General features: G+C 61.1%; 4 protein-coding genes across 4 annotated transcripts in view; 3 read left to right on the top strand and 1 right to left on the bottom strand.

The window, feature by feature from the left end:
* SDRG_03953 (hypothetical protein) overlaps positions 1–264 on the top strand; it is a gene marked incomplete at both ends in the record, with an annotated part of 1254 nt that extends 990 nt beyond the window's left edge. The window contains one exon of the mRNA XM_008609602.1: positions 93–264. Coding sequence (XP_008607824.1) covers positions 93–264 — 172 coding nt within the window. The remainder of the gene's footprint in view (positions 1–92) is intronic.
* Positions 265–709: 445 nt separating this feature from the next.
* On the bottom strand, positions 710–6069 carry SDRG_03952 (hypothetical protein). Its single transcript, XM_008609601.1, has 9 exons — positions 5924–6069; positions 5566–5880; positions 5245–5511; positions 4399–5197; positions 4087–4348; positions 3707–4030; positions 2216–3650; positions 2006–2167; positions 710–1958 (listed from the first exon to the last, which is right to left on the bottom strand). Exons 1-9 carry the CDS (start codon positions 6051–6053, stop codon positions 757–759), a joined length of 4896 nt encoding a protein of 1631 aa, XP_008607823.1. The 5' UTR covers positions 6054–6069; the 3' UTR covers positions 710–756.
* Positions 6070–6175: 106 nt separating this feature from the next.
* SDRG_03951 (hypothetical protein) lies at positions 6176–7651 on the top strand. Its single transcript, XM_008609600.1, has one exon. The coding sequence runs from the start codon at positions 6209–6211 to the stop codon at positions 7544–7546; it is 1338 nt and encodes a 445-aa protein (XP_008607822.1). The 5' UTR covers positions 6176–6208; the 3' UTR covers positions 7547–7651.
* Positions 7652–8588: 937 nt separating this feature from the next.
* Positions 8589–10654, top strand: SDRG_03950 (hypothetical protein). The gene has a single exon (XM_008609599.1). The coding sequence runs from the start codon at positions 8617–8619 to the stop codon at positions 10609–10611; it is 1995 nt and encodes a 664-aa protein (XP_008607821.1). The 5' UTR covers positions 8589–8616; the 3' UTR covers positions 10612–10654.
* Positions 10655–12344: the final 1690 nt, after the last annotated feature.

Raw genomic sequence — 12344 nt, 5'->3', positions numbered from 1 at the left:
GACTGGGGCGCGCGCTGGGTCATACAGCAAAACTCCAAGCGCCGCATCCGCAAGGTCCTCGGCCTCTCGACGACGAGCGACGAGCACTTTAGCCAAGACATCGAGCTCTACAGCCTCGGCACCAAGCGGACGATGGAGCAATTCATCGCGTTCTCGAGCATCGACCCGTCCGCCGCCTACAAGAATGGCGACGACCTCCAGTTTGACAACTGCCATGAGCTTGAGTACGTGCCGTACGACGGCGACGAGGTCAACTTTGTCTAGTATCAACTTGATACAATACATGTCGTTGGGATTTGGTGTACTCTGTGATCGAGTTGCGTGGATATGACGATCGCAGCCCAATCGTCGATGTCCAGCATGCAGAACCAGGTCGACAACAGCAGAAATGACCGACTGTGGTCGCTCGGGTACAAGTTGACAGCGGGTAGATGAAGATATAGCGGCCAAGAATGGCTCGAGCCTGGTGCTGCCGTCGGCTGTGTCACTCTGCATTGAAGACTCTGCACAAAGCCAGTCGCGAGGCAGCGAGGTCATGACGGGAGGCTGCTTGATGCAGGCCTTGGCGAGTCGATGCAGCGTCGAGGGGCAAGGGTATCATGGTCCATCGCGCACTAGTGCAGTTGGTAGGATCACCACTTACGCTTTCGCTTGCCGCCGACAGGATCGGCGCTGCAAATCACCAGCACGCGTACTCCACTCCTCGAGCTAGTCGACCAACAACTGATATCACGTTTCTAGTTCGATACGACTAGACTAGACGTCGCACAACGTGTCGAGCATCGTACTCGCTTCGAGGCGGACGCCGCCATGGAGCGTGTAGCCGTAGCGCAGCATGTGGCTCCAGACGCTGCCGCGATCGGCCGCGCACAGCTGCTGGACGTACGCCATCAAGTCGACGTTCGGTGCCATCGGGAGCTCGGACGTGACGCGCGCAAAGACGTCGACAAACGCCGTCGGCAGCACACGCGCACTCACCAGCGACTCGCTGTGGAGGAAGAGCACGTCTTTGCTGCCATGCTCGCCGCCCCACACAAGGCAGAGCGCACTCAGGAGCTGGCACAAGCCGTCGCTTTCGACGGCCGCTACACCGGTGCCCACCCCGATCCAGTGCAGCGTATTGTGGAGCCACCACCACTTGTCCATCGGAGCAAGGCTTGCCGCGCTCATCGCCGTGCGGTTGACGACGAGCTCGACGTCCGCGCGCGCGTGGTGGCCCGCAGCCAGCCAGAGCACGATCGCTTGGAGGTCCTTGGAGCTGCAGCCACCGGCCTCGAAAAGGTACGTCAACGCGACGCAGCCGGCCAACGCCAGCGGACCAGTCTTGGCTTCCGAGGCAGCGACGAGCGCAGTCTTGCCCTTCTTCGCATCGAGCGCCACCATGGCTTTGGCCAAGTGACGCCACACGTCGTTCGACGGGTGCAGCGCCACGAGGCTTTTGAAGAGCGAGTCCGAGACCACGGTGGCGGCGATCGCACGGGCCGGTGTCGACGCCGAGCTGCACGCCGCGAGGGCCGAGACCAGCGCAGTGCCATACTCGGCCGACTTCATCGCAGCGACGACGTGCGACAACATCGTGTCGAGCTGCGGCGGCGCAATGAGCTTGGCAAGAGTCGGAATGTCGGCCAGGTAGCGCAGCTGGACGACCACCGGAAGTGGGCGAAAGCGCGGGAGCTCGGCCAGGTCCAAGAGAAAGCTCAACAGCGACGGGTCTTGGCCGCAGTGGCCAACCGCAAAGGCCAGACCCGCGACCGAAACATCGGGGCCGAGGCGGGCGTTCCAGAATCGCAAGAGCAACGTCGCATATTGAAATGTCGGTACGTGGCACACGGAGAGCACGCAAAGGCTCGCTGCGACCCAGTGAGCATCCGAGATCGACGGGTGTTTGCACTGCCGAAGCTTGTCGAGGAGCTTGTACGTCGCTGTCGTTGTCGGCAGCTGCAAGCCCGCGTCCAGACCTAGACATTTGTGTCGCCACTTTGTCGAATAAGGCGCGAGCACAAACCGCGCGACTTGATCTGGAACGACTCGGACGCCGTCGTGAGCGCCGACAAGGCACCCAGCGCCCACGCCGCGTGCACGCGCACACGCTGCACGGGGCAGAGCGCGCAGAGCTGCTGCAGCGTCGACACGATCGCGTCGGCTTGCGTTTTGTCGACCAACAGGCCTACGTGCTTTGATGGAACCTTAAAGATTCCGTGCAATTCCTAGGTACCTTTCCAGACGGTCGGCTTGCCATCGATCGCGAGGCCCGTGCCCAAGAGGTTGGCGAGGGCCAGCGTCGCATACGACCGCGCCGACGCATCAAACTCGCGGCCGGCGTCCGAGGCAATGGCTTCGAGACGCGCGTGGAGCGCAGCGGGCACCTCGGGCGAGATGCTGTGACCGAGCGCGGTCGTGCGGCAGAGCAAGTACGGCAGCGCGACGAGGGCCTGCGGCACCGCCTTGTCGACGGCCGCTTGGCATTTGGCCACAAACATATCGACGTCGGTCCAGCCGAGGAGCTCAAACGTCACACAGTGCAACAGAACCGGGGGCAGAGCGCTCCACGCATCACCGACTCCGTGTTCGGCCAGTTGAAGCAGCAAATGGTAGAGCCCGAGAAGCCACGACGGCTCTTCGACGGCCATGCAACCCTCGCTGGCCATACTGAGCGCCACGATGGCATGGCCCACGGTCGCGTCACGCTGCACCGACACGAGTGTCAATGACGCCGGGTGCGTCATCAACGCCGTGCGCACCTTGTCCACGTCACTTGAGCTCTCGAGGGTCGTCACCAAGAGCTGCTCCAAAAGCCAGTGCCAGAGCGCGGTGATCGACGCCGATGCGCCGTGCTGCATGATGGCCGGTAGAATATGACCCAATGCAATGAGACACGATGGCGCCAACGCCGCTTCGGACACCGCGATGCCCATAAGCTTCTCGACTACTTCGTCGACGCGCGTCTCGTGCATGCTGAGCGCCCCTTGGAGTGCGACACCGAGACCGAGGATCGCGGCACTGGGACCGTCAACGTCGGCGACAATCGACGAAGACGCGTGTGCTTGCATGGCCTTGGTGAGCGCCCGCAAGAGAACTTCAACGATGCGGCCGCCAAGGACGTGGAGTTCGGACGGCAAGAGGCGCGCGAGGACACCAAGGGCGATCGCGACGTTGGGCTTGGTGCCCACGAGCGGCTCCCAGCGCGACAAAAGATGCAGCGCTGCACGGCGGAGCGACTCAATGTCGCCGTCGTCCAAGCCGCCGCGCAGCGCCTCGCTATCGCGGACAAGCGATATGTAATGGTGCAGAAACTTGTCCCAGCCATGCAAATGCGCCAACAAGAGCGGGACATCGGCCGTCGCCTTGGCTTCGTCTTCGAGCTGCGCGAGGAGGTCGGTCGCACTCGACAATAGGTTCTCCAAGTGCTTGAGATGCTTTTCCTTGCGCTTCCGAATCGCATCGTCCAAAGGGAGCGGGACGTAGCCAAACGAGGTGAGGACAGCGCCGCCGAGCGCCTGCCGCAAGCCAAGCGGGATCGTCGCCTTGTACGACTCGAGCAGGGCCGACGGCTTGGGCAGCGCGTTGGCCATGGCGCGCGTCGCTGCACCCGACGTGCGCTCGGCCACAAACCGCTTGCGCGGCTGCGTCGCTTCGTCCTTGCCCACGCGCTAGCCCAAACATCATGAAAAATCCCGTAAAAACAAAGAAAATACACTAAAAGTACCTGCAGGAGCGTCGTGATCATGGTCCGCGTCGCGTCGCTCGTCTCAGTCTCCAAGGCCGTCAACACGGTTTGCAGCTGCGCTTCGACCGCTTGCTCGTCGGCTTGGTCATCGCCAATCGTGTCGCTGCGCGCCTTGAGCCCGACGAGGTGCAGCGGGTACGCATTCAGAGCCGTGTACGCGGCGAGGCGGACGTCGGCGTCGTCGTGGGCCGTCGCGTCCCAGAGCATCCCCAGAAAACTCGGCGTGTCACTGAGGATCGAACCTCCGACCGCATACAAGTGGCACAGCTCAACTTGAACGAGCACGTGGTCCTTGCAGACAATCTGTCCACAATGGTATGAGACCGCTGCGACACGCCATCGCGACGACGACCATGTACCTTTTTCTTCTTGAGCTTGGACGCAATGATCTTGCAGGCTGTGCTAAAGTCGAGGCAGTCGGCGACGCACAGCGACCGGACGCATCCGAGGGCAACCGCCGCAAGCGACGGCAAGGACGACTCCAACCGCGCTTGCACGGTCGTGATAAAGTTGAGGCCGAGGTCGCCACGGACGCCGCAGAGCTGGTAGATGGTGTAGAGCTGCACGAGCGGCCACTCGGCGTCCGACTCTTCGTGGTGCTCACTCAAGAGCTGCTCCAGTCTATGCCACAAAGCGGGTTCAAACATCGTGGAGCGATCAAGCGCACATACCGCGAGTACACGCGCGACTCGAGCGTCCAAATCTGGTAGAGCACGCGCAGGGCCGTCGACGGGTGCGTGGCGCTGAGCGCCTTGACGGTCCGCAGCAGCGTCTTCATGCACTCGGCGTCCCGGGCCGTGCTCACGAGCGCCGTCAAAATGGCTTGCGTGTCGCTGCCAGTGGTCGCGCGCGAGAGGACGTATACGAGACTGGGTACGAGGATCCGCCCAGCAAGCGGCCATGTTGCCACACAGGCGCGAGCGAGCGCAAGCGCGGGAAGGACCATCGTCGATCGCGACTCGAACAAGAAGGTCGCGGCCGCCAGGACCACTGTCACGTCGTACGCTCGATCCGACGACGAACCAAGCGCGTTGGCCGTCTGCGCCAACCAGCCGTCGAGCGTCGATGACGTGGCAAGCTCCGTGAGCAGCGAGGCCACAGCGTACTGCGGGTGCAGGCTCGCCTCCTCACACGCGGACGCGCGAGGCGCCCACGGAAGCAACTGGACGTTTTGGAGAAGCGCCAAGACCGTTGACGCTTCGGGCTGACGCGCCGACGTCATGAGCGCTAGCACGGGCGCAAAGAGGCTTTCGATGACCACGGACCGCGTCGGCATGGACGAGAGAGCGGTGAGCCAGACGCGGAGAAGCCGCAAGACGGCCGATTGCTCCACTGGGCTTTCGACAGATGCGAGGAAGAAGGCCAGCAGCACAAAGACTTGACCGTCCAAGGCAGCGACAACGCTAAAGTCCGAGGCAGCGACAAGCGACTCGAGAAGCAAGAGCATGCCAAGGCCACCGCGGGTCGATGCTACAAGCGGCACATATGAGAGGCGACAACGTCGCATGCACACCTACCGGACGTGACGTGCGGCAGTAGACTCACGAGAAGCGCAATGAGGCTTTGCGTCGGCGCCGGGTCGTTCAATGACGGCGCGACGTCAGCTAGCCCACGGAGTAGGGCAAGGGCGACCGCGCAGTTCTCGGTCGAGTCGAGCGGCAAGAGGCGCACGGCGCGGACGCCAGTGTGCACGAGCATCGACGCAGCGTCCATCGCACCGCTCTCGAGCGCACGCCAGCTCAGACGCACCCACGCGGCCGTGATGGCTTGCTTGACGATGAGCGCTACGCAAGCACAGGCCATGAGAACCGAGATCCAGCGACTGCTGATGAGCATACCTGTGGGGCCAGCGAGCGCACGCTCAACGAGGGACTGAAAGCACATGACGAAGAGCGTTGGCTCCACGCTCGTAAACGCGTCTTCCATGTAGGCGGCGAGGCCGAGAAGCACCATGGGATGGCCTTGCGTCGTGCGGGCGAGCGATTTGTGGGCGGCCGCCCGGTCGGTCACCGCGAGCGCGAGACCGCCCAGCGTGTAGCCAATGTACTCGGCCTTCTCTTCCGACAAGTCGGGGATCGCCGCGATGCGGCTCACGTTCTGCAGCAAGAGCAGCCGGGAAAAGGTCGTCGGCGACTCGGCCATCGCATCCAAGCCTACCTGCGCTGTCACGTCGTCCATGGACATGGGAGCGCCTACCGAGGAGGAGATGCTGGCAGAGCGGAAGCGACTCGGTCTTGGTCACCAGGTCGAGGACGCGCAGGAGCGCGCGCTCGCCCGACGCGTCCTTGCGCGCGTCCGTCAGCACTTGCTTGGCTTCCTTCTCCATCGCAAATGCGTGCTTGCATCGGCATGTGCCACGCCCAAGGTGTTTATTGGCGGCATTGATGCCACCTTCCTTATCCGGATGCCGAAACAGAGCTCGTTCATGCCGAATCCGCCCTCGTCGATGCCGAATCCGCCGCCAGTGCGATTTCAGTGGCAATGGAGCTCGTGATCGGATGTGTCGGCAAGCCCTCGGCGGGCAAGTCGACGTTCTTCAACGCGGTCACGGACGGGAAGGCCAAGGTCGGCAACTTCCCCTTCACGACCATCGAGCCCAACGAAGGCATTACGTACTACATGACCGAGTGCCCGTGCAAAGCCCGCGGCAAGACCGCCGTGTGTGCGCCCAAGTATGGCCAGTGCGTTGACGGCACGCGCCACATTCCCGTCAAGCTCCTCGACGTGGCCGGGCTCATTCCAGGTGCGTCCGAAGGCGCGGGCCTCGGCAACAAGTTCCTTGACGACCTTCGGCACGCCGATGTCCTCATGCACATTGTGGACGTGAGTGGCACGACCAACGAGAAGGGCGAGACGACGATCGGGTACAACCCGCTCAACGACGCCGACTGGCTCACATCCGAGATCCACAACTGGATCTACAACAACCTCTGGAAGCGCTGGCCATCGATCGCGCGGCGCCATAACGCGACGCAGGCCGCACTCCGGACGACCTTCCAGCAGCAACTCTCGGGCTACGGCGCGTCATCGTCGACGGTCGTCGCCGTCCTCAACGCGCTCGGCGAGATGGCGAAGGAGCCATGCAATCTCACGGCGTGGGGCGAACCCCAAGTGCACGCACTTGTCGACGCGTTCTTAGCGATTCGGTTCCCGACGATCCTCGTGCTCAATAAGGCCGATGTCGGCGCCGAGACGGACAAAAACATTGCCAACGTCGCTGAAAAGTACGGTAGCGACAAGTGCTTTGTCGCGAGCGCGGCCTCCGAGTGCTTTCTCCGGAACCTCCACGCCAAGGGCTTCATCAAGTACGATGTGGGCGACATGTTCTTCACAACCCACGAAGACGATGCGACCTTGAAAGTACCTGAGCCCAAGATGGCCAAGCGGCTCGAGCATGTACTGGACATGGTGCTCTTCCGCCACGGCAGCACCGGTGTCCGCGGTGCGATCAACGCCGCCGTCGACTTGGCCAACATGGTTGTCGTGTACCCGGTCAAGTCGCTCAAGAACTTTACAACGACCGAAGGCGATGTCTTTGGCCACGCAGTGCTCGTCAAGAAGGGCGCCACCGTGCGCGAGATTGCCCACGTCGTGTCGGCGACGGTCGCTGCCAACTTTGCGTACGCCGAAGGCGAAGACGGGCGGCGCCTCCCCGAAGACGAACCGATCACAACGCCGACGCTCATCATCAAGTTTACAACGCATGCCTCAAAAGAAGCCTCGGGGGCGCCGCCACCGCCGGCGGACGAGAAGAAGCCCAGGAAAGAGAAGGCCAAGGGCGCGGCGGCCGACACCGCGGCCGAGACGTCGTTAGTATAAACCCTGGCAACACGGTTTTGCCGGTGTTTTGTGTTCTTGTTGCTCTTGCAGCCATTTGTGCGACTGACGTAAAGGGCAGTTAAGACACGTCATCTTGCACCTCCTTCTTTCGCATTTTCTGTGGCCTAGCGCCGCTGTCGGGGTCGACATGGTCTTGGCGCATGGCGACTTGCAGCCGGAGCGCAGTACGATTTTATTTGTGGCGTTTACCACAAATACACCTTTGTGCCAGAAATAAGATCGCCGAGCTGGACGCCGCGGCCACTTGATCGACAAAATCACGTTTGGAATGGAATCGCTCATAGTTGGCACAGTGATAGAAGACACGTTGCAGGGCAGAGCAGAAGGTGCTGTCACATCGTTGCAGGCCCACAACGCGTGCCATATTGAATCAAAGATAGATAGCATTGCTCTTTAAATCGTTAAAAAGCAAATTGCTGCATTGGCCCACCGATGTCGACTACGCTTGTAGCGACGATTCCCGCTTCCACGCAATCAAGTGGATCGCGAAAAGCCGACCAAGGTGAAGCCAGAGCGCCATTTTGATCGAATGCTATATGCGTGATTCCCGATGGTGCACGGCCACCTTCGCCACTGCTGATTCGGAACTGTTCATACGGGACTGTCTAGGCGTCGTGCTCTAGCTCACAAGAGCGACGAGGCGCGAGCTCTTTTGTAGTACAACGCTCTATCCAGCATGCCATCGACGCACCTTCCAGCCCTCCAGCCATGCCTTGAAGTTGTTTTTGGTGGACGCCAAATTGCAAGAAATAGTGTACATACGCCACAACCCCTCGTAGGCCTTCGCACGATGGCGCCCACTACAGACACCGATAGTGTATGGACGCCCATGGTGGACGCTTGGACACAAAGTACACGCGACTACATAGCATCGACGACGCCGTCGCGACCGTAGCGCCGACACGAGCGCTTGCGCCTTGCCGGCTGTTCTGTGGGCGTTTCACATGAAATGGTGTATGAACCTCCGGGTTTGCTCCGGGTTTGGCCGGCGGCTTCGATTGGCCGTCAGCTTCTGTTGGTCCAAGCCCATTCGATCAGATCTTGAAGCGATGGATGCCACGCAGATGCTCGAAGTGAATTGCGGCTGGTCGAGCCGCGGGGCGTCGACCGTCGTGGGCGCGACCTACCTCCATGGCACCAGCGGCCAGCTCCTCGTGACGGCCTCGGACCAGGTCGTGCGCTGCAACACGGCCATGTACGCGTCCGGCGTCGCGCTCCAGCTGCAGAGCTGGGACTTCCGCCCCGACAGCGCGCAGGCCATCACGGTCCCGGCCGTCAAGCACGGCAAGAAGTACATCTACTATGCAGTGCGCGGCAAGGCCAAGACCGAGCTCATCTCGTGGGCGGCCGAAACCACCAAGCTCGACGCGAGCCTGCCGTCGGTCGGTCTCCCGTTCCCGGTGCACCAGCTCTTTACGCACCCGCGCCTCGACGGCGTCATCCTTGTGACCGTTGGGGGCAGCATCCACCTCTACAACGGCGCGCTCTCGACGCTCGTGGCTGCGCCGGCCAAAGCGAAAGGCAAGGCCAAAAAGCTCACGACGGTCTTTGCGTCGGTTGACGCCGACGCCGCCGGGCAGCTCTACATGGCGCTTCTGACCAAGGCCGAGACGTACAACGTGTGCATCTACACGCTCGACACGACGACCAACAAGGCGGTGTTGCACCGCAAGGACACGCTTTCGTCGACCGACGACTTGACGTCCGGTGCGTTCCACGCCAAGGATGCGTCGCTCTCGCTCTTGTGGGCGTCCGGTCTCTGGCAAAGCGTGTCGGCCGACGGCGTCAAGGACCTCACGTCGCTCGCTGTCACCGACGGCAAGAAGCGCCGCAAGGTCAGCGCGGTCGCCTACCAAACCTGCGAGGCCGCGCCGCACACGGTCGCGATCGCGTCCACGTCGGACGTGCGTCTCTGGGACAGCAAGTACGGCGTCTGCCTCTCGACGCACCCGCTCGCGGCCAACTCGCACGGCAACCTCCTCCGTGTGTTTGCCTTTCCGGTGCACAGCCTCGCGCTCGTGTACGAAAAGGCGGTTCTCTTCACGGCGTTCCACGCCCGTCCGTCGACGCTGGCGACGGTGCTCGGCAAGGGCGCGGCGCCCATGACGACCAGCACGGTGCTCATCTCGACCAAGGTCGACAACAAGGACGTGCCCTCGGTTGTGCCGGCGCTCGAAGTCGAAACGTGGCCGGCGCAGATGCTCGTCGGCAACGACGCGCAAAAGGAGGTCCTCGAGCAGCTCACGAACGAGTCGGTGACGCCGACGCGCGACGCGTTCGCTGCTGTCTTTGACAAGTACGTCTTCAAGCACGGCAAGAGCAACAAGGTTCGGGGCGTGCTCTCGCCGCTCTTTGTGACGCAAGTCGCGGCTCGCTGCATTGCCTCGGCGTCGCTGGGTCTCTGGCGCGAGCTCCGCGTGCTCATTCGGTCGCGCCACCTCTGCAGCCGGTCGCTGCCGGCGCTCATCCCGACCTTGCTCGCGCACAAGCAGTGGGGGCTTCTGGACACGAGTCTGCGCTGCCTCGCCGACATTGACGAAGCCACCAGCATCCGCATCGTCAAGTTTGTGCTGCGTCACGCGACGACCGCGAGCGTCGAGCGCTACGAGAAGCTCACCAAGGACGCTAGCGTCAAGACGCCGGCGCAGCTCGTCGATCACTTTGTCCACCTTGTGGTCATCTTGCCCAAGACGGATGTCTTCTTGCAGAATGCCATGGCGACGCTGACGCTGCCAGATGTGCTCGCACTCCTCGCGTTGCTCAAGAAGTGGTACGTGCGCAAGGACGCGGACTTGACGGCGGTCATCGAGTGGATGAGCTTGCTCGTCGACGTGCATTTCACGCGCCTCGTGCTCGAGAGCGACACGCACCAGGATGCGATCAACCGTGTGGTCGGCGAGACGCAGGCGCTCGTGGCCCAGCACCTCGACACGTGCACGTTCATGGCCGACGTCCACGGCGAGCTCGACCAGCTGCTCTCGGGCGCGCGCCTTCCCCAGACGGGCACGGTCCCCGACTACTCGGTCGAGACGGTCGTGCTGTAGATAGTAACTTAAAAAATGATACACAACATACACTTTCTCTGTACGACCTGCGCTCTTCACGCTACGACCGGCTGCTGTCTTTCGACGGAATGCGACTTGGCCATAGCGCACCAACTTTGCACAGAGTATTGTGTCATGGAGGCTGAAAGCAAGGCTATATGAGAGATATTACATCTCTTCTATACCCTTCCTGAACGCTTGCACCGGTATGTATCAGCAGGTCCGTTCACCAGGATGACGGACGCATATTCTCACACTCGAGGTGTAGCTATAGAGTTGCTGCCTTACGCCCATGCTTTGTCCACCCGCGTTGTCGGCTACAAGGCGACTCTACAGACTCGACGGACTATGTTGTTAAGACTAGTACTTTGATTGCCAAACGTCTCCCCGAGTCGACTCACAGGACGACGCATTGACCCTTGCTCCAAGGTAACTCTCCTATATTCGTTCAAAGTGCGTCAATTCAAGCATCCATACGAGCTTCGCCCTTGCAGTCACGAGCGTTCATCGATCGGTGGCCAAGTGCCCGGTTGTCGACAGTGGTCATGACCTCGAAACCCACAGATTGGTGGTGGAAAGGTCCGTACACTCCCACGCAGGTTCTCGGATGCTTCTTGTCGCATGATTGGTGTGCGAGTGGTGCTTTGAATGGCTTGAAGCGAGATTCGAATCGCCAGTCCATGTCGTACATGTGTGGTGGCACGACGCCGGAATCTTCCTGCCCGTTGTCAAGCTCAACGTGTGGTCGCAATGTGTTTATTCGGCGTGATCGTCTGATTCCCGGGCAACGTTTTCGACGGCCTATCGATGATACCATTAGTGCTCCTAGGCACTCTAACCGCACTTTACGGTACCCGTTGAGGACCGCCGCTTTCATGCTGGCGGTGATCGTACGACCGAGCGTTGCTGTCGAATAGCACACAGCGTCCGAGCTTGCCGTAGCCCAAGCGATCACGCGACAGACGAACCGGCATCTGTGTTGCATGTTGCTTCAATGCACAAGGCCGCATCTGATACCGGAGCACACCCACGAGCAATCGCGTAGTACCACACAGTATCAGGTGCAGCGTTGGTACTGTACTGTACTGTTACTACTCGAGTGTCCTTGGTGTGGATACCGTCGTTAGGTGTTGCCAAAGCATCCAGCAGTCGTGGATCGAGACCTCTGATTCGCTTCGGTATCGGATAACTGGGCCGTTCGATTCAGGTTTCTGGGATATTTGATGCGGAGGCACTTGGTTGACGCATCGATATCAGATCATATTGCTGATCAAGGTATTATACCTACCAGCATTTAGGAAGCACACATCTGTTGCCAAAATGCACTTTGGGTAAACAGATGCCGAATCTCATGACCCAAATCAGACGTTGAGATTCAAAGCGGTGCGCTGGCGCGGTGCGAGCGTTGGTGGCATAGGTCCTTTCACTTTTCAATTCGCCATGGTCTTTCCATCCTCGCTTCGCACGCTTCTTCTCTCGGCATTGGCGGTTCCGTCGGTCGTCGCCGCGCCGTCGGTCAGCCAAGTGCATCTCGGCATCTCGGGCGACTGCGTCGACGGCATCTCGCTCTCGTTTGCGAGCTCCGAGTCCAAGCCCCTCACCGTCAAATTCGGTGACCAGAGTGTCAAGACCGTCGCGAGCACGTACAGCGTCGGAAGCTACACGTCGCCGTACTTGCACAAGACCAGCTTTTGCAACTTGGCGTCTGGCAAGGCGTACACGTACTCGGTCGG

Source organism: Saprolegnia diclina (assembly GCF_000281045.1).
Source record: "Saprolegnia diclina VS20 unplaced genomic scaffold supercont1.9, whole genome shotgun sequence".
Classification (NCBI taxonomy): Eukaryota; Oomycota; class Saprolegniomycetes; order Saprolegniales; family Saprolegniaceae; genus Saprolegnia; species Saprolegnia diclina.
This window is presented reverse-complemented; position numbering and strand designations above follow the sequence as displayed.

Bases quoted from the DNA above. Each gene is read 5' to 3' on its own strand.
- SDRG_03952 (XM_008609601.1), bottom strand. From the start codon at position 6,053: ATGGAGAAGGAAGCCAAGCAAGTGCTGACGGACGCGCGCAAGGACGCG. The intron at 5,198-5,244 runs GTAGGTGTGCAT...TGCCGCTTGTAG, and splicing joins ACTGCCGCACGTCACGTCCG to CATCGACCCGCGGTGGCCTT. The intron at 3,651-3,706 runs GTACTTTTAGTG...TGTTTGGGCTAG, and splicing joins TGATCACGACGCTCCTGCAG to CGCGTGGGCAAGGACGAAGC.
- SDRG_03951 (XM_008609600.1), top strand. From the start codon at position 6,209: ATGGAGCTCGTGATCGGATGTGTCGGCAAGCCCTCGGCGGGCAAGTCG.
- SDRG_03950 (XM_008609599.1), top strand. From the start codon at position 8,617: ATGGATGCCACGCAGATGCTCGAAGTGAATTGCGGCTGGTCGAGCCGC.